At 36.6% G+C, this 21,453-nt stretch overlaps 1 protein-coding gene across 1 annotated transcript in view; it reads left to right on the top strand.

The window, feature by feature from the left end:
• The first annotated feature begins 1,160 nt into the window (after nt 1-1,160).
• The window catches only part of EIF3B (eukaryotic translation initiation factor 3 subunit B), a 29,206-nt gene continuing 8,913 nt past the window's right edge, over nt 1,161-21,453 (top strand). The window contains exons 1-12 of the mRNA XM_044657425.1: nt 1,161-1,817; nt 9,116-9,308; nt 11,562-11,681; nt 11,794-11,851; nt 12,583-12,711; nt 13,071-13,228; nt 14,977-15,108; nt 15,202-15,268; nt 15,617-15,663; nt 16,740-16,950; nt 18,991-19,063; nt 20,433-20,555. Of these exons, the coding sequence (XP_044513360.1) occupies nt 1,253-1,817; nt 9,116-9,308; nt 11,562-11,681; nt 11,794-11,851; nt 12,583-12,711; nt 13,071-13,228; nt 14,977-15,108; nt 15,202-15,268; nt 15,617-15,663; nt 16,740-16,950; nt 18,991-19,063; nt 20,433-20,555 (1,876 nt within the window). The 5' untranslated portion in view covers nt 1,161-1,252. The remainder of the gene's footprint in view (nt 1,818-9,115; nt 9,309-11,561; nt 11,682-11,793; nt 11,852-12,582; nt 12,712-13,070; nt 13,229-14,976; nt 15,109-15,201; nt 15,269-15,616; nt 15,664-16,739; nt 16,951-18,990; nt 19,064-20,432; nt 20,556-21,453) is intronic.

Below are 21,453 nucleotides of genomic sequence, written 5' to 3'. Positions count from 1 at the left end.
TGGGCTAAGCTCTAAGGTAAAAAGCAGACCCTGCCAATAAGGAGCTCACATTCTAAGAAGTCTTGACTTCGACCCCGAAGGTCCAAGGACTCCAGACAAACCCCTCCCAGACAGCAGGACCTGGGTTTTCAGCGGGAACAAAGGGAAACTCCAGGAGAGGAAACACCCCTTTCGAGCAAGGATCATCATAAGGAGATTAAATTACTAGTCCCGGGTTTTACTTTCTGAGATGGGACCCTCCCTCACAGAATAACCTCCCGGCCACGCAGAGACCCTTTAAAAGAGTTACGTCCTTTCCTCTCGACCTGACCCTGGGCCTCCTTGAGGGTCTCTGCTCCACTATCAAATCCCAGGATTCCACAACAGCCCGTGCGCCCCAGTTCGGCCCCGGGTCCTGGCTGCGGGGAAGGAAGTGTCTAGTGGGCTGTTCCATTCCGGAGAAACCATAGATCGTGCGAGCAAAACGAAGAATAGAGGCAGCCGCAGGGCGTGTTAGAGGAAAAAGAACACCACCACCGATATAACTATTACAATGAATTCAGTAGAATCCTCCTTATTGGGGTATAGAGCCTCCCTGTCCCGCCCAGAATTCCTTTTTTCACTTTGGAATCGTCCATTTCTTTGCCTAGTCAGTAGACAAGTCTAAAGTGTTTCACGCGAAGGGGGTGTGTGTTAGTTATAACTGGTGGATTTTTTGTTTTGAAGTTAATAGACCACTACATCATATTATTATTGAGTCTTCTATTTCCTCTGGGATGAGTTAGTAGGTTACATTTCCTTTTCTTCGAGTTATTTCAAGAAAGCAACTTCTGCTTCCCCTTTTTCAGTCCCCCAAATGGTTCAGGCTATTACCGTAGCGCCTAACGGGAGACGTGCGAGAATGACTGCCATTTTGGACTGAACCAAATTAGTTACAAATAGGGGGGATTCAATGTTGGATATTATTTGACCTAGAGAATTAAGTGACATCGAGAACGGGAAGCCCGCCCCTTGTGTCCGTAATCGAGATATCTGAGAAGTCCCCAAGTAGGTCTTGGTAGCTCTGAGGTCTCCTATGCAAGAAGATGGCACACTAGGGCGTGGGACCTTCCCCCTCGCCACCGTTCCATTGGTACAGTCCTTCCTCCTGGTCGGGCGCACATGGCCTGGTAGTAGGAGCCGGCGGGCCCCGCGGAGGCAGCTGGGAGAGTTGGAAGCTTGGCGGCAGCGGGACCGGGCGAGCAACGAGAGCTGAGCGGTGGTCCCCAGGCCCATGCAGGACGCAGAGAACGTGGCGGTGCCCGAAGCGGCGGAGCAGCGGGCTGAGCCGGAGCAGCAGGCCGCCGAGGAGGAACCGGAGCGGCCTGCTGGGCCCGGGGCCCAGGAGGCGGCGGCGGCGGCCGCCGCTGCTGTGCCTGTGCCGGAGGTGAAGGGAGAAAAGGGAGACACCGCGGTGACCGTAGTCAAGCCCGGGTCGGAGCCCGAGGCAATCGTCAAGCTTCTCGCCGAAGAGAAGGCCGTAGTTGAACCGGCCGAACCGCCGCCGCCGGTGTCACCGCCTCCAGGCGAGGCTCAGCCGCCACCTACCGATAAGGTTCCCGAGCCCAAGGCAGAACCTCCGGCAGCTAAGGAGGAGAAACGGGAGGAGAAGGAAAAGGCAGAGGACGGAGTAGGGAAGGAGGAGGAGGAGGAAAAAGGGAAAGAGGAGGAAGGGGGCGAGAAGGAAGACGAAAGTAAGGAGGCCGAGGCCGGGCCGAGGGGCCTGGAGAATGGCAACGAGGAGGACGAGATCTCCTTCAGCGACCCCGAGGGCTTCGTGGACGACATCAGTGAGGACGGTGAGAGCCTGGGCCTGGTGGGGTCGAGGGGGACCACTGGGACCCCCGGGGAAGGGCGGGTTTCCCTCACTCCCCTGCATTCCTGCTGACACCCCCCTCCATCCCCCCACCCCCGATATAAGAAGCAGTCCTTCTTAGTCTGGAATGAGATACCACACTAACAATAAGTCCTTTCTTTCATAACTATCTGACACCCAGGGAATTTGGATGAATTATCCCCATCTTGCAGGGGAGGAAACTGAGGCTTGGAGAGTTGTGACAGTCCAAAGGTTACAAAGTGCCTCTTTCTCTTGTGCTTTGGACTCTTTTGGCAATCTGGTGAAACTTACACATAATGTTTCATTAAAGTGACAAAGGAAATTGATCATACTGAATGCAATTGTCAATTTCAGTTTTTTTTCAAATATAAGTTTAAGAAGTAGGAGTGAAACATCTCAGTGATCTAAGGATATGAACCTGACTCCAAATCTCTGCAGCATTTCTTTTTATCTACTTACTGGCATATTCATATTTCAATTGCTGAAGGAACTCTGGTATATGTAATGAGTGGGTGGGAGGTGTTGAGGAAGAAAGTTAGTCAGGATGACCTACCTACACAAGTTACATTCCCTTAATGCTTCAGTATCCTCATTTGTAAAATAGGGCTAGTTTCATCTTCTTCACTGTGGTGAGTATCAAAATAATGTACATTACAACACTTTCCAATTTTTTTAGTGTTTTAGAAATGGGAGCTTTGTTCCATATTGTAATTTCTTTCCCCTTTTTGGGGGGAAAAGGAAGAGAAAGAGATCTTTTAAACTGCTTCTGTTTTACACAGATTTGAGTTTAAAATGGCCAAAACATAAAAGTTCTGGTGGTCCAGGTATTTATTTTCCTTTTAGAAAAAAAGATTGAATACATTCTGTGTTTTCACTCCCAGGGATTTGACTGGAAGAACTATCGGTAAGGTTGCTGCTCCTTTCGGATAATTTGGGGTGTATTTGCTGTACTATATTGTTAGTCTTCGGGTTTTACAATGGATGCTTTAATTTAAAGGAATCCCAGGACTTATGAGTGTCTTAATTTCCTCTTTTTTCCTTAATTGTTAAGATTTTAACTGACACACTTAGATACACATTGACCCACTAATTTCAGATATCCATCCCTAGAACTGGTAGAAAAGGTAAAATTGTAAAGGGGCAGCCAGCTGTCACTATCTGCCTTGGTAACCTGCTTCTCCTTTTTTAAATTCCATAAAAGATGTGTGATTTAATAATAATTGGTATTCATCTAGGATTTTGTGCTTACCTTAAATAATAAGCTCTAGAGTTTAAAAAATACAGGTATAAATATTCCTATTTTACAATGAGAACACTGAAGCAAGTCATAGTATGTAAGAGTTAGAAGAGGAAATTATGGAAGTAAGGGTGTAGGATTCCAGTATAGATTTGACTTATGATTTAGTAGTTGTTTTATCCTGAGTAAATTATTGTCTTTTTCAGGGCCTTAGGTTTGTTCCTTGTCCATTAAATGAGGGGATTGGTCCACTCTTCCATCTGAAATTTCAGCTTATTTCAGCTATGATTCTATTCAGTGTGTTCAATTCCAAGTCTGCTACTTAATAATACCTATTCGATTTGAGGCATCCTTGATTCATTGGCTTTAATTTCAATATTTCCTGCTCCCTTCCAGCAGGTAATCTATGACAGAAGATAACAAGATCTAAATTCTTCAATTTTTTCCTGGTTGTACAGCTTAACTTTTTTTTTTTTAATTTATTTTTTCAGTTTAACAAGTTTTTATTTTTTTTCCCTCTTTTCCCTTTTCTTTGAACAGGAAAAAAAAGAAAAGAAAAATAAAGACTTTGTAACAAATATCCATAGCCAAGCACAATACATTCCCATATTGGCCACATCCAAAAAATGGACATCTCTTCAATTTGTCTGCCACATCTTTTGGCCCTTTGGATTGTTATTTGCCATTACATTAGAGTTTTAAAGTCTTTCAGAGTTGTGTTTCTTTATAATCCAATACCCTCATTTATAGTTAAGGAAACTGACGTGGAAAGAGATTAAATGGCTTCCTCAAAGTCACTTAAACTTTTCCTTACATCCACTATTTTTATAACTGACAGATCTTGACTAAAATGAAAAATAATCATATACCATTTTTTGCAGAAATACATAATACACAAAAGAAAATAGAATATGCAAAGTGGTTGAGGTCTTAGTAAATTCTTTAAAGTGTATTATGCCCAACTATCAAATTTAAGCCAAAAGCAATTCAAATTCCATGCTTTGGTGCTGCAATTGAAATATATCAAAAGGAAATTCTTTTTCATAATACATTTCTAACATTCATGAGTTAATTAAAGGTATAGATGGGGTTGGACAAAGAAGTAGCCAACATAGCAAAATGTTCAATTGAGCAGCTTTGTAATGCTGATTTGAAATAACTATGAGCTTTAAGGTACTTAGGATGTTTTATATAAGTCAGTCTCATTTGTGAGATTGGTGCTACTGTTATCCCACATTTTATAGTTTAGGAAACTGAGGCAAACAGGTGCCCAAGGTCACCCAGCTACTAAGTATCTGAGGTTGGATTCGAACTTAGGTTTTCCTGATTCTGGTGCACCTAACAATGGAGCTAATCCAACCTTGTTCTACAGAAGATGCCTATGAGAATTGGTAACTTGTAGTCAACAAGTGTTAATTAAACCCCAACTATTTTTAAGGCCCTTTGCTTTGTGCTTGGAAACCCTGCAGAGCCCTTTGAACACAGATCCTCTGGCATCAGATCTCCTGCTGTCTTTCCTTGGAGTTTATTTGGTTATAATCACCTCTCTCCTCAAGTGCTTTTAGTTGCTTGGATGAATATTTCCTGTAAAACACTTTGCAAACCACAAAATACTTTATAAATGCTAGCTACTTTAGAGAAACTACCAGTTCTGACCTGACAGTGGAAATTTATCTTCTACACATCTCATACCAAATCTTTTCAGAATTTTGTATAACTTTTATTGGCCCTTATAAAGCATCACACGTTATTTAATAGCAACAACTTGAGACCTGATTTATGCTTAGTTAAGTGCTTAGTTGAGCAAATAGTGATAAAGCTTTTAAGTCTAAATGTTTTCCTTTTAACTCATTGTCTCTTTAATTCATTAGTCTTAAGAAATTTTTCCAGAGCCATATCAGGAAATAGTTCATCGGGTATTAGTGGTTGTAACAATTAAGGAAATGTGTGATTTCATTAATATATTAATTGGAACTCTAATTTCAGAAAATTTTCTACCAGTTCAAGTATCTTACCTGTCTTAGAGCAGAAGTCTTTAACCTTTTTGAAAGGGTTGTGGACCCCTTTGGCAGTCTGATGAAACATTTGGACCTCTCTCAGAAAAATATCTTTAAACTCAAAATATTTAGGATCACAAAGGAAAGCAGTTAGACTGAAATGCAAATTAACAATTTTTTTTTTTAAATAATCCATTCACCCAAGTGAAGAATCTTAGAGTCACTTAGGTCACTATGAAGTTACAGGCTTTCCTAGGGGTCACACAGCTAGTATGTTTTAGGAGAACTCGAATCCGAGTCTTCCTGGCTTTGAGGCTAACTATCCATAGGTTCCACTTTGTTCTCTTCATCTCTTTTTCTCTTCACCTTTTTTCTCTTCCTTGTTTTTATTACCATGAGCTGCTTATAAAAATGTCAGGTCTTTATGATTGTGGGAGGAATTGCATCAGTTTTTATAAAAGCTGGCTTGTGTAAGATGTAAACCTTATAAAAAAAGAGCAGGTTGAACAGGCACTTTAATTGTATAGTACGTGTGTTTTAAAAATAAGCTCCAGGATTTGGTTATAATAGTAAATGTTCCAAGTACTTCTCTAAAACCAACAATTTGCTGTGTGGCATCTTACTTTATGTCCTTTACTTCTTTCTTTGACCCTGATTTTAGCCTCTTATCAACAAGTTTTATATTTAAAGTATAGTGATATACTTTAGGAATCATTTTGAAAAGGTAAATTTTAGTTATTTGTTTTGAAAGTTTTTAGATGCCCTTTAATTAAGAATAAAGATGTTTTTCCTTTAGTATGTCCTTATATTTTAAACCCTGCCCAACTCTTAGAAATATATTTGAAGCAAATGAAATTATATCACTGTTTTTTTCTGACCTTTGTGATATTTTGTGATATAAAGGTTATATATGTTATAAAGAGACATTTGAATTTGTTTTATTATGAATATGTTTATGACAAGCCATTCTTAAAATGTTTTAAAATGTTGTATAACCTCACTTTCAATCGATTTACTAATTTGTTAAGCTGAGCTCCTAAATAAAAGCTTTGGCTAGAACTATGACTGATGATGTCATTCTGTTTGCCAGGCCCCTCTTAACAGTTCTGAGGAAGATCTCTTCTAGTACCAGAGCATACAGGCAGTTAGCTAATGGGATTATTGACTTGTGCTTCAGATGTGTCATCTCTAGTATCAGGACTGTGCTTGTTTTCTGTACATTGGAACAATCCATTTTGTTAATCCACTAGAAGTAGAATTTTTTCAAAGACTTTTAAGAAAAGGAGTTATAATTATGTTGATTTCAATATGTAAATAGCAAAGTAAACTAGATAATTTATTGAGGATCATTCCAGGCCTATTACTATTACTATTACTATTACTATTAAGCCATATTCTATTTCATCTGCTATTGTAGCATGTTAAGATTTACAAAACTCTTCACATACTCGAGTAAGGCGGTGAGGTTGGTGCAACAGATATTCTCATTTTCTAAATTGGGAAACTGAGACTTAGTAACACCTAGTGACTTCCCCAAGGTCACAAGGCTAGAAATAGGATTAAAATGTTGCCTGACTGCCCTCTTTTCTTTCTATGACTACTCTGGTAATAAAGCTTTTGTGAAGTTTCTGAAGTTTTGAGGCCTAGAATAGTTGTTTGAAGGCTTGGAAAGTTGTGAATGGAGGCTACCATTTTAAAGCTAGTTAACAGATGATTACACTGAAGTCTGCATTCCAATTATCAGCTAAACTAACACTTGCCTCAGAATTTACCGAACATCTCTCTTGACTTCTGTAGCTTGTCTTTTAAAAAAGGTTTACCAGTGCTTTTGTTTTGGGTTTTTATACTGGAGTCATTTTCCAATAACTTGTTTCCTAATAGAATCCTCCCTTCTTAGAAGGAAAAAACTAGCCAACATAGTGACTAGTCTTGTGTATGTACAGAATTTTGCATCGTTTACTCCTGCTCTGCCAAGAGGGTTCTCCTAACACCAAGAATACTTGATCACATTTATTTTGAATTTTACATCTTTCTGTTTCTATAGAGCTTCTTAGCTCTATTTAGATTCATATAGATCTCCCTTTGTCTAAATTTATCTTTTTCTTTGTCTTATAACAGTGTAATTCCATTACTTTTTACAAACCACACATTGTTTAGCCATCCCTACAGTTGATTCTACTTTGTTTCTAGTTTATCTTTTCCCTGTCTTCCTTCTTTCTCCTTCTCTTCCTCTCTCTTCTCACAGTCTGCCTTCTTCAGGAAAGGAGGCTTTTATATTTGCTATGATTTGAAGCTGAAAGAATTTTTTGCTTTTATAATCCTTTTTGAGTGAATTTTAGTGACTCCTGCACTTAAGATCTAGTTAGTTGAACATTTTACATTTCTCCAAGAAAATAAAATTTAAATTCTCTTTATTTGTAACAGCCTTAGACAAACTTTCTATAACTCACTTGGACCTTGGTTAAAAATGAGATTTCTCTAACACTAGACTTAGAGCTCTGCATTGGCATTAAGTAGAAATTGACTCAAATCAGAAACTGATTTAACTTAACAGAAACAAGAATACTGTGAGCCTAACCCATTACCAGGCAACCGAGAGCTAGTCATCCTAAATTAACAGCAAGGATCAGGTGTCCTAGTCAAAATGTCAAGAAAGGGTGAGATTATATAGGTCTAGGAAAATTCCCTTATACAGCAAGAATTCTGTATAACAAAGTTATGTGCATGTTTCATTGCATGCTTTGCAATAACAGTGTTTTGTTGATCTGGTTACAAAGAACTCTATCCCTGAAAAAATCCCTTACAGTAATGTATCTTTTTTATAAAGAAAATGTGTAATTTTGCTTTATTGGTGGGGGAGGAATGAACTGAGTTGAAGTAGCACAGACTGTACCATACTCCACCTCCAGTATGTCAGGACCCTTCTTGTTTTCCCTCTTTCTACCTGCTGAAAAATCAAAACAACAGTTAAAATAAAAGATTTGGTAACAGACAATATGGTAGTATTTCCATCATGCCTCCTTTTTCACTATTAAAAAACAAATTATTCATGATTAACTAGAGAATAATTAAAATAACCTGTTTCTTTACCATTTACTGATTGAGAATGTGATTTCTGGCTGTATAATCCTTATAACCAAAGGCAATGGGAAGCCTCAAACCATCACACATTTTTTACTAATGGAACATTATAATTCATATTTTTCCCTATATATAATGGTAGTTTGAAATTCAGTTGGTCTACAGAAGTTCAAAATGTTAGTTTTTTCCTCATTTGTATTACTTATTTGTTTATGTTTCTTTTCTTTCTCTCCCGTACCTTCTGTTTTAGAATCAGTACTAAGTATTGGTTCCAAGGCAGAAGAACAATTATGGGATAGGCAATGGGGGTTATCTCCAGTCATTTATTCTCTATCCACTGAGCTGCCTACCTGTCCCTGCATTTTTCTCTTCCTTAAACCATATTTCCTATCATTTGTCCATCATTCTTGATGAGTTAATACAATGTTATGATTATTTTCTGTTCTTTTGAGAAAGTAAATGGAAGGGACTGGATTTAACACAATCGTAATTCCTTGATTTCTATGTTTTAAAGTCTTGAAAATAGTGGCTACCTTTGTCAGTAATTAGAGATCTTTGTGTTCAAAGTGTAAGAGTTCATCATGCTTTAACAAAAAATGGTGGAGAAACTGGAAAGCTATCTGGCAGAAATGAGATCTAGACCAGCTTATAGACTATACCAAGATAGGCTCCAAATGGGTACACGACTTAGATATAACAGGTGACATAATAAGCAAGTTAGAGAATCGTGGAAGAAATTATCCCTGTGGGTAGGAAAAAAGTTCATGATCAAATGAGATAGAGAGGGTCACAGGAGATAAACTGGACAACAAATTCTAAAAGATTTAGTAATTATTAACTCTGATCAACACAGTGACCAATCATAGTTCCAAAGGAGAAAGAGAGAATGAGAATGAAATTTTTTTCATCCTTGGTAACAGCATATCTTTAAACACTTTATTACAGAATTGCTGGGAGATGTACTCAAAGATAGACCACAGGAAGCTGATGGAATTGATTCTGTGATAGTGGTGGACAATGTTCCTCAGGTAGGACCTGACCGGCTTGAGAAACTAAAGAATGTCATCCACAAGATCTTCTCCAAATTTGGGAAAATAACCAATGATTATTACCCAGAAGAAGATGGAAAGACTAAAGGGTAGGTAATGAAAAATGTTTTTATCCTTTTCAGGATTACTCAACAAGTTGTAATAATCATATGAGAATATGATTATGTATTAGGGAGATGTTTCTTTTCTGTGTATAACATTGTATTTAATCTCAGATTTTAAAGGTGAGCACCACCCCTGACCCCTCTATCAGTCTGCCAGTGGGATAGAGGTACAAATTATCAGTGAACCACTTGTCATAAGGCAAGTAGCTAGAAAGAGAAGGAAATAACAGTGTGGATCTTGAATTATTATTATATAAACTGGTTGATCACTTAACAAGATCCATTTAATGTTTTGTTTTACTGCTATCACAATTCAAATACAATTCAAGTAGTCAGTTACAAATTCTGAGAAGAGGCTTTTAATAGAAATCCAAGTTGGATGACTTAGGAAGGCAAAAAAACCCAAACCTTTTTTTTTTTTTTTTTTTTTTTTTTGTAAGAAAATCTAACCACTTAAAGAATAGCAAGAAAAATAGGTAGCCCACTAGTTATTTGAATGTATTTCACAGTGCCATTGAAATGTCAGGTAAATTTGAGTAATCTTGCTATCTTTTTAAATGATAAAATCTTACTGTTTTCAACCAGGAAAAGGCTGCTTTTCCCTTCTCTCCTTCCCCCAAATTGAGAACAAAAGAAAGACAAAACATTTTTTACAAACATGTATGGTCAAGCAAAACAAATTTCTGTATTGGTCACGTCCAAAAGGATTGAAGGGGACAGGCACAGTCAGAGGACTGACTGGCCAATCGATTACTCTGATCAGAGTTCCTAAGACCTTGTATACATTCTTCTTTTGATTCATAACATCAATTCACGTCATACCAGAATTCTGTCTGAAAATCATCCCCTTTCAAGAGTCAGACTTGGTGACTCAATTCTGGCTTCTTTCTCCACCTTCTAGCAGGAATCTGATGAATCTGACCTATCCATTGTCTATTACAAATGCATCTAAATGGGCTAATGGCAGATGTGAAGCATTTTTTGTATGAGTAAAAATTTGCCCTGGCAAGTATACATCTCATGTTAGTCTCATAAAACTGGAATAATCCTTTGAAAAGACATTTATCCTTGGGGAAGTTTGTATCCTGATACTATACAAATATTGGCACTTTTTAGATTGCTGAACCTCGTATTCAAGTTAACAGCTGTTCCCATGGGGTGTACATTTTAGCATACCTCATACATATCTTTGGTCTAAACCCTGATGCAGGCCACTCATTTTGACAGGTAAGGCTAAGTTAACTTCTGGAGAGAACTGACCTGATAATATGGCAATATAGTATCAGGTTGGTTGACACTCAACAGGTGTACAGTTTAGTTCTAGAAAGCATCAGATCAAGACAGGGTATCTAAAGGTCAGATTTCCAACATCTTAAAAGAGCTGATGCAAATTTCTCTCCTAAGGCTGGCAAGAGTTTATTAAATGTGTTACATCTTGCCACTATCCTAGCAGGCATACATAATGAATCCAAGCCTTAAGAACTTCTCCTCTCTCCTCCCTCCCCTCCCCTCTTTTCTTCTCTTCTTTTCCCTTTCTGCCAACCAGTCTTGGATTCAGAGGACAGAAAAAAACATACTTACTTTGGGAAGGTGGCAAGGTAGGGCAAAGAGAACAGCAGGCATGCAATGTTACATATACTGCAATTGCCTTGTAAGAAGAGCATTTTGTGGGGGTATTTTGGGAAAGCCATTGATGTAAGAAAACTATTACAAAACATTTTTGAAACAAATGGTAAGATGTGAGGAAGCAGAAGAGAAAAGAGAAAGCTGATAGACTGAATTTTGAGAGAAAAGATCAATAAACATTGTATTATAATTAAATTCTCTTCTTTTTGAATAGTCTTCCAATTGTTGGTTGTATTGCTCATATTATTCCAGTAAAACATCCTTTGAATATCTTAAGTTATTTTGCCTAAAATCTGCAAATACTCTAATATTCATTAATTGGCCTTGGTGTCAGTTTATTAAATATGAACTGTCTGTGGAGATCAAGTTAGAGTTATATTCTGATGAAGGGATTTGCTCTTGCTGCTTTGGCTACAGTTGTCTGTTCTGTATACTATAAAATTCTCTGCCTTTGGAAGACATCAGATGAATGCATACCTAGTATCTAATCTTTATTCACAATGTTGAAAGGATTCCAAATGTTCTGTCATAAAAGGTTTAATAATGTGTCTAGACATGCAAAAGGCTAGTTTTGACAATTCTTTGCTTTTTGTACTTTTTCTGTTTGTACAGTTACATTTTCCTGGAGTATGTCTCTCCTGCTCATGCCCTGGATGCTGTTAAAAATGCTGATGGCTACAAGCTTGACAAACAGCACACATTCAGAGTAAACCTTTTTACTGACTTTGACAAGTAAGTACAGATTTTTGACTATAATTTTCTTTATACAAACATACTCATATAGCCCTGTGATCTAGTCAGTGAATTCTAATGTTGTTTACTAATAAGTCACTGTGTCTTTCAGGTATATGACAATCAGTGATGAGTGGGACATTCCAGAGAAGCAGCCTTTCAAAGATTTGGTATGATGTTTTGTTTTTAAATTTAGGTTCAAATGGTTAAAAAAGAAGTGCCCAATAGCCAAATGCTATTTTATTAAATCCTTCAGAGAAAATAAAGGTGTTAATAGGCATTTACTTGTTAGTTACTTATTTGCTTATTTGTTTGGTTAGTTTTTATTTTGAATATTTTCCCATAGTTATATATTTCATATTCTTTCCCTCTCTCCCAAAATCCCCAACCCCCCCTTAATCAACGTACAATTCCACTGGGTTTTACATGTATCATTGATTAATACCTAATTCCATATTATTGATAGTTGGACTAGAGTTATTGTTTAGTGTCTACATCCCCAATAATATCCCCATCGGCCCATGTGCTCAAGCAGTTGTTTTTCTTCTGTGTTTCTACTCCCACAGTTCTTCCTCTGAATGTGGCTAGTTTTCTTTCTCATAAGTCCCTCAGCTAGGCATTTATTTGAACAATTTTTTGTTATTGTTTTTAAACCCCTACCTTCTGTCTTGGAGTCAGTACTGTGTATTGGCTCCCAAGAAGAAGAGTGGTAAGGATAGGCAATGGGGGTCAAGTGACTTGTCCAGGGTCACACAGCTGGGAAGTGTCTGAGGTCAGATTTGAACCCAGGACCTCCTCTCTCTAGGCCTGGCTCTCAATCCACTGAGCTACCCAGCTGCCCCCGAATACAATTTTTTTGATGACATGTAATAAACATTTTTATCTCATTTTATTATTCTAGGGAAATCTACGCTATTGGCTGGAGGAGGCTGAATGCAGAGATCAATATAGTGTCATCTTTGAATCTGGGGACCGTACATCCATATTCTGGAATGATGTGAAGGATCCAGTCTCCATTGAAGAAAGAGCGGTGAGTGTCACCAACTTTGGGGTTCCTAAAGTAAGTGTTCAGGACCTGCAAGACTCTCAAAGAATACTATTACATATATCTCTCTGAATTTGGGCAATTGGATAGACGGACATCTTGCTCGTAACATTTTTGTAGACAAATTTTTTTTAAGTCCTTAAGTGTCATCATATGAAAGTTATGTGAAAGGATATTACTTTCTCAGTGATTAATAACTCCATATCTGTACATTATAGTTCTGCCAAAGTAAATTGGGTCTTTAAAAAAAATGAAGGTGATTGAGCAGTAGTCTTAAATCCTGTAATTCTGTCTTTTATATGACTTTTCTAAATTTTTGTTTGTGTTGGTACTGATTTCCACAGAGATGGACAGAAACCTATGTGCGCTGGTCCCCAAAAGGCACTTACTTGGCTACCTTCCATCAAAGAGGAATTGCTCTATGGGGGGGAGAAAAATTCAAACAAATCCAGCGATTCAGCCACCAGGGGGTGCAACTTATTGACTTCTCACCTTGTGAAAGGTATGCTGCATAAGATCTGATAAGATTCTTTTCTATGCTGTTGAGGCTTGTGATGCTCATGTCTTATCAAATGAGAAATCAACTCTTTCATTCAGTATTTCTTTATAAAAGTGCAAGAGATCTTGCCTAGCAAGGGAGGATAAATTTAGATGAAAACATTTAAATAAATATGAAAGCAAATGGAAACAACTGAATCTAAAGTAGAAAAACTGTTAAGGCCAGATTCAGGTCCTTGTCACTGTGGACTGTCATGGTCAGAATGTAGTCTTTTCTGTGTCTTGACTATTTAGGAGGAATGAGTAGTCTTCTTGAGTATTTGACCTAGTTTCCATTTTATTTCCTTATTCTTTAAATCCTTACTTTCAGGACTTCTAGTCCCACTATTTAATTAATACTCACTTTGGAAACAATTTGACTTGTAAATCTGGGAAATTTTCTTTAACCTCTCTCTAGCATTTGATGTTTTGCTTTCTGCTATTTGGAACTTTTTCTTCCCTTAGCTTCTTTGATATTAATAGTCTCATTTATTCTATCCTTTTTCTTTCAGTGGCTCTTTTTCCCATCCCCTATGTGTCTTCCTAGACTCAATTTTCCAACTCCTTTCTATTTTCACTGTCTTACATTGTTCATGATTTTAGCTATTACCTGGGTGCGAAGTGACTTCCAAATTAGTAACTCTTCAGGCCCAACCTTCTTATAGCTCACCTTATTTGATGTCTCTCCTTTAATGTAAAAAAACAAAACAAAACTATTTAATGCCTCCCCATTTCTCTTACTCTCCACTATAAGGATAATTCCACAAATTTTATGGTGTGATATGACTGATTCAGACACTGCTTATATGTTTCAGTTTGGAATATAATTTTAATGTTTAGCTTTGTACAGGGTGAGGTGATTAGTGTATTGGCATAGTTTATATATAGCAAGGGTGTTCTGACTAATAGTAAAGAGGCCTCTCTGAGCATATAAGTAGGTAAAAAAAAAATTACATGCCAAGATAAACCATGGTTTGGGGTCAGTCCTAAATTTAGTTTATCAGGGCCTCAGGTATTCCTTCAAAGACAGAGAACCATTCCCTGAAAGTATTACTAAGGATATTACTTTATTTATTTCTTTTATTCTTCTCGTTATGTTTTCCTCTTTTATTTTACCATCTCCTTATAAGGGAGTACCTGGTTCAGAGTTTTCTTTTTTTCTTTTTTTTCATGATATAAACAAAACAAATAGGTTCTCGGGATATAGAAAACACAATGTGAACAGTCAGGCCTCTAGGCACAGAGGTTCCTCAGCTGATGAATGCTCAGACACTAACCGTGCTTGACCATCTGTTGTATTTATCTTGTTAGTTAGTCTTATCAATTCCACATTAATATAGATGCATGAGAGTTTCTTCTTCCCTGGCCCCCAGGGCAAACACATCTTATTTGGATGTTCTATTTTTTTCATCTTCTTGAGATTTCAAAGGAAAACATTTTTCGGTTAGCACTTAGTATCAAGAAAGCCTACTTAGAGCTCCTGAGCCCATCATCTTTGAAGCCCAGTAGTAGTAACTGCTGAAATGTGAGCTGTTCTCTGGCTCCAGTTGGAACTCTTTATTGTATACCATGTAGTTATGCTACTTTTTTAATCTCAATAGCTTCTTCTCTAACTTGGGGATGTGTAATGCTTACTTTCATGGTTATAAGCATCAAAGGAAGGAACATACTGAGAAGCTTAATAGATTAGTGTTTTCCTTTTCTCTCTCGTAGGTATCTTGTGACGTTCAGCCCCCTAATGGACACACAGGATGACCCTCAGGCCATAATCATATGGGACATCCTCACTGGACAGAAGAAACGAGGATTTCATTGTGAAAGCTCTGCCCATTGGCCCATTTTCAAGTAAGCTTAATACTAGTAGCAAAGATGGCCTTTTATTAGACTCTAAAATTGTGGAACTGACAAGTAGTAACATGTCTGACTTTTCTTGCCTAGGTGGAGTCATGATGGCAAATTTTTTGCCCGAATGACAATGGATACTCTCAGCATCTATGAGACTCCGGTAAGTGACTGTGCTTATCTAGGCAATACAGTATTTGGTATCTAATTTTGTTTGATGGCTTTTACTTCCATTTCTTTTTGCCTTTTCAGCTTAGTTAATCCTCTGGATTCTCTAGGCTCTGACAGCAAAGGCCGAGCACTATTTTCTAGTGTCTGCCATCCAGCAAATTAATGTTACTTTCTAATCTTTCTTTAGGCAGAGCTAATTGAGGCCTTATACTAGATGTTTTTTAGTGGTAGCTATATTTATATTTTCATACTGTTCCTTATTCTCTGGTTGTATTTGGGTTGATTTATAAGAGAACTGTAATTTTGACAAGTTTTTATTTGACTATCATTTTCTTTGTAGTCTATGGGCCTTTTGGATAAGAAGAGTTTGAAAATCCCTGGAATAAAGTAAGTGACTTCCATTTTCCTATTTACTTTCTGTCTTTTAAGAATCTGTGTGTCTTGTTCTGACCGTTTCCCCCCCTTAATTAGAGAGTTAACATTTCCTATTTATTTTATTTTTGAGAATGATAGAAACTTAATGCCAAGTCTAGTAATTATTTTTTATTTAACTACTCTAGATGGTTCCAGAAGGAATCAGGTTAGCTTAACCTTTTATTAGTCCTATATTAGTAGAATTAGTGCTGAATCATTAAAATTATTTCTCTGTTAAGATCACTCAGAATATGATTGTAAAGACGTCACAGTTTCCATAGAAGCTCATTTTTGTGGGCACATATTGAACCCTAAAACACAGTTCTTCATCTGCTTGCCATTAGTCACAAGGAGATTGGGCGATTTTCTAACTAAGCAAAATCCAGCACTCTCTTACCTCAACAAATTAAGATGCATTTCCTGTTAATAATCAGTAACATCCTTTATGAATACCTCAGTACATATTGTCTTAGATTTATGTTATCCTAGTTTCACTTTGCTGCAATGAATTGAATACCACTGTAGATGTAGGACATTTGTGGTCGATACTCTCGTCATCTGGTGTATGGAAATATTTTTGAGATATATACATGTTATATTTGTCTTCATAAATTATTCTTAATAATGACTACTATGATGAAGAAAATGTTGGAAATGTTTCATACTATCCATAATTCTTCTTGTGCATCCGTGTTTGTTGTATGAGAGCTTTTCTTGCTCAGTTTCCTCTGTAAGATGAGGGGTTGGACTAGATGGGCCTTTTAAGATTTCTACTAGCTCTAGATTTGTGGCCCACTAATGTAAGGCTTTGAGAAATCATCAGACTGTAGTAGGACCTGTCCATTTTTACTTAAACTACATCTTCTATCAACTGGCTTTGTGGCTTATGTATTTATATTATTTATCTAAATTAGTAACGTGACACACCATCTTATATTCCTCAGCAATTTCCTGGAATTGTTAGAATAGATTAAAATGATCTTCAGTTGTTATGTTCACAATCAATTATAATTTTCACCATTCTTTTGATAACATATCTTTTCTCTCAGAGACTTTTCTTGGTCACCTGGTGGTAACATAATTGCTTTTTGGGTGCCGGAAGATAAGGACATTCCTGCCAGGGTGACCTTGATGCAACTCCCCAGCAGACAAGAAATCAGAGTTAGAAATCTGTTTAATGTTGTTGACTGCAAGCTACATTGGCAAAAGAATGGAGATTACTTGTGTGTCAAAGTAGATAGAACTCCAAAAGGTACCCAGGTAAGTCACAATAGTGATCATCTGTTTTCTTTGTACTCAGACATTTCAGTTCAAGTTTAAATAACCTCAGTCGCTATATAGATCCACTATTTTTATTTTGCCTAGATTATCACAAGGGTTTTCTCTCATTTAATAACTCATTTATATAACAATTTAAGGTTTATAAACTACTTTTGCCACAAGATCTTTGTGAGATAGGTATTACCCCTGCTTTATAGATGAGGAAATTAAATTTCAGAATTTAAATGTGACTTGTTCAGAAAAAGCCACAGTGCTAATAAGTGTCTGAGCAGAGATTTGATCCCCCAGGTCTTCTGACTAATGCTAGCCATTTTTCTATTGCATCAGGTTCCCTCTGTGTTAGAGTAATTAGCACTTTTTTGTCATATGTCATTGAATTTTGTGATTTAGCAACTATAGGTGATAGAAAAGTATTTAATCCTAAATTTGTTGCTGCCAGGAAAATTAACTGTATTAAAAAAAAATCTTTACTTTCTGTCTGTATATTGGTTCCAAAACAGAAGAGCAGTAAGGGCTGTCAACATGGTCAAGTGACTTGCCCAGGGTCACACAGCTAGGAAGTGTTTGAGGCCAGATTTTAATCTAGGACCTCCTGTCTCTGAGCTTAGCACTCAATCCACTCAGACACCCAGCTGCCCCCCAGATTACTATATTATAGGAGAAATAGTTTTAAATATTAATATTAAATTAATGTGAAAATTAAATAGTTTTTAAAATTAACAAAAAGGTTGATTTTTTTTTTTCTTTCCCTCCCCTTTTAAAAATAGGGAGAAAACCAAAACCTTGTAACCAAAATTATATAATTAAAGAAAAGAAATTCCTGCATTTGCATATCCAAAAATGTATCTCATTCTGAACCCTTAGTTTTATCACCCCGAAACATCCTTCATCTTTTTTATGAAAAAGGCTAGTTCTCATGTTGATTAGAGGGGTTTATTTTTATAGTGCTGTTGTCATATAAATTATTCTCCTGGTTTTGCTCACACTACCTCAGTACTTACAAGTCTTTCTAGGTTTCTCTAAGAGTGTTCCCTATTATTTCCTGTTGCATAATAATCTACCTCATTCATCTGCCATAATTTGTTCCATCATTCCCTAATTGATGGTCACCCCTACATTTTCAGTTCTTTGAGTGAATGAGTAAATAAAGCATTTATTATGTTTTTATGAGCAAAACACTATGGGGCTAAGTGCTGACGTCCCCAATAGAAGAGTAAGACAGTCTTTGCTCTGAAGGAGCCTGAATTCTATTGCTTTGACACTATAAAGGAGTGGCTCTTATTGAAATTTTTGTACATAAGGAACATTTGTACATAAGGAACATTTGTACATAAGAAAATTCCTTTTGATCTTGCTAGTATATAAGTCAAAAAAGGACTTTGTTCCATATTGTTTTAGAGTGTTTGGTCCGGTTCACAACTTCACCAACAGTTATTAGTATTCCTAGTTTTCCCACAGCTCTTTTTAGTACTAGTCATTTTCCTTTTTTGCTGATCTGTCAGGTTTAGAGGGGGATGACATTTTAAGTCGTTTTAATTTTTTTGTTTGTTTTCTCTATTAGTGATTGAAGCATCTTTCATATAGCTCGATAATTTAGATTTCTTCCTTTATAAGGTTTCCTGTTCATATTGTTTTTTGGCCATTTAACAACTGGGGAAAAAACATTCCTTTAAAAAAAACCACTACTTTAAAACTTGACTTATTTCTTTATACTTTTAAAATTATGAGCATTAGAGTTGAAATCTATCATCCATATTTAAGTTCTGGTCATCCCTTGTGTTTTAGTTGGGCAGATAATATGTACTATTTTTGGGCAAATCATTTAACCTCAGGTTTCTTACCTGTAAAATGAGAGGGTTAGGCTTTAAAGTATGTCCCAACTCTATATATCAATCTTTGGCTGACTAGAGCTCTTTCTGAGTCATTACAACCATGTATTATTATATTTATTTTATTATGTACTATTACTGTTTTACTGATTACTATTATATACTGCTTTATTCCTTTACTTCTGTACAGGGTGTGGTAACCAACTTTGAAATCTTCCGAATGAGAGAAAAGCAGGTGCCTGTTGATGTAGTAGAAATGAAAGGCAAGTTTCACTTATTTGTGTCATCTTAACGTGCCATGCTTATATAACTTAATAAGGAGCAAGCTGCTGGCTTTTAAAGCTTAAGTGAGAATTCACATGTAAGCGAATGTGAGTCTTACAAAAATTTCATTTCCAAGTAATATATTGAAACCTGTGAAAATGTTTAGGGGAAAGCATTTAAATGAAAATAAGGTGTGAAGTGTTTGATAAAGCTAAAGTGCTTCATAAATGCTATTAATAGTTCCTGTTCAGTGCATACCGTCTTATAAAAGTAAATGTTGTGGGTGCATTTACCTTAAGAAAAAGTTCTTTGTGGTTACATTTGACTTTCTAGCTTGAATATTGTTCTTTTTAAAAAAATTTGTTGACAAACTTTCTTACATGAATGAGATTTCTCCCATTTTATCTCTTCCTTTACCCTCTCTCTGAAAACTATCCCATATAACAAAGAATATTTCTAAAAAGGAGGGGAAAGCAAAAACAGTGAAAAAGGAAGAGAGAAAAATGAGCAATCAATCAGTACTCAGCATTACTTGAATCTGTGAGCTTCTTATCTCTGTTAAGGAGTGCAATTGGGAGTATGATGTCTAAGGATATTTTTTGTTTCATTTCAAGGAGCAAGTGCTACAAAGAGGGTCACGGGACATTTTCTCCTTTTTTAAATAATAACTAGCATTTACATAGTATTTTAAGGTTTGCAAGCCCATTATATATTGCCTGATCCTCCAACATCCCTGTGAGGTAGATGCTCTTATTTTACATTTAGTAAATTGAGGCACAGGGGTTAAGATACTTGGCAACTTTTAAATGATTTATCTCCAGTATTGCTGGGAGCAATTCCTGGTCTTAGAAAAATTTAATTTGTCTGGTTTATCAATCTCCAGTTACAAAAGATTAAACATACATTAATTTGCCAAGTTAAGCATCCCATTTTAAGGATAACTATATCTTTAATTTTGATCTGAATTGGCAATTACATTGCATAACAGTTTATGCTGTATTTAAAAGTTTTGTTTTTTACTTTGATGTTTACATAACAAAAGGCATGCAGGTGCAATAGTGAATTTAATACTGGATTTTGACTCGGGAAGTTTTATTTATTTTTGCAGCTATTTTTATTTTTAACTTTAGTTGTATGTTGAGATTGATTTATCAGTGATTGCAGAAGACCTGGGTTTGAACCTTATCTATACTTAATCTCTTTGAGCCCCAGTTTTGTCATGTGCAAAATAGGAATGTTGTTACTGTGTTATTTACCTCACTGGATTGTTCTAAGGCTTAAATGAGATAATGTTACTCAAGCTACTATAAACTTTAGATCACTATGTAAATACCAGCTTTTATCATTGACACTCTTTGTTTCTTCCAGAAAGCATAATTGCCTTTGCTTGGGAACCCAATGGAAGTAAGTTCGCTGTGCTACATGGTGAAGCTCCTCGAATATCAGTTTCCTTCTATCATGTGAAAAACAATGGAAAGATTGAGCTTATCAGTAAGTAGATTTCATTTACCTTTATTGGGGATAGATGCCTTTTCCTTACTGTTTGTGATGGTATATTGTTTGTCCCTTGTGAACAGTGCTCGTTGTGCTTATGTAGGAGCCAGTATTTCCAGTAAGAGATTAAGCTTTTGTCCCCTGATTACAAATGTCCTGTTTTTCCCCCTTCTCTTTTTTGATGCCTTTCTAACATTTTACTAGGCAATCAGTCATTAGCATCCTTAGACTTGAGGTTGTGATAGAAACACATTAAAGTGTTATTTGCAAATGCTAGGAGACTTGACAGACGCTGGTACTAAACTACCATTTTCTTCAGTCATAATACTACTTTCATAGGTTGCATATCTTCTTTAAGGAATGAAATCAGTCATACAGTAACGGAAGAGGTCCTCTTCTTTCTTACGAAATTGTTTAAATGTCTACAAGATATAAAAAATGGTAAAGAACATTTGAAAATTACTGTAGATGGGGAGGGTGGATTTTTTTTTAAACCTATGCATTATGTTTTTTTTTATAAGACTGCATATGGAAAGTATAATCATGTATTCTTAGTCTTATTTTTATTTTATTTTATTTTTAAACCCTTAACTTATGTGTATAGGCTCCTAGGTGGAAGAGTAGTAAGGCTGGGCAATGGGGGTCAAGTGACTTGCTCAAGGTCACACAGCTGGGAAGTGTCTGAGGCCAGACTTGAACCTAGGACCTCCCGTCTCTAGGCCTGACTCTCAATCCAGCTGCCCCCTTAGTCTTATTTTTAAATAAGTATCTTCCAAGCAATAATTTCTCTTGTTCCACAGAATGTTTTTTCAGATAGTCTAGGTTTCTTTGCTGTCAATATGTGACTTGGTAGAGTAGTAGAGACTCCCTTTTAGTAGTTGAACATATTTATTGA

This window comes from Gracilinanus agilis, chromosome 1, assembly GCF_016433145.1.
Source record: "Gracilinanus agilis isolate LMUSP501 chromosome 1, AgileGrace, whole genome shotgun sequence".
In the NCBI taxonomy this organism is placed as follows: domain Eukaryota; kingdom Metazoa; phylum Chordata; class Mammalia; order Didelphimorphia; family Didelphidae; genus Gracilinanus; species Gracilinanus agilis.
The sequence above is the reverse complement of the archived record's forward strand: the minus strand, read 5'-3'. Positions and strand labels throughout refer to the sequence as shown.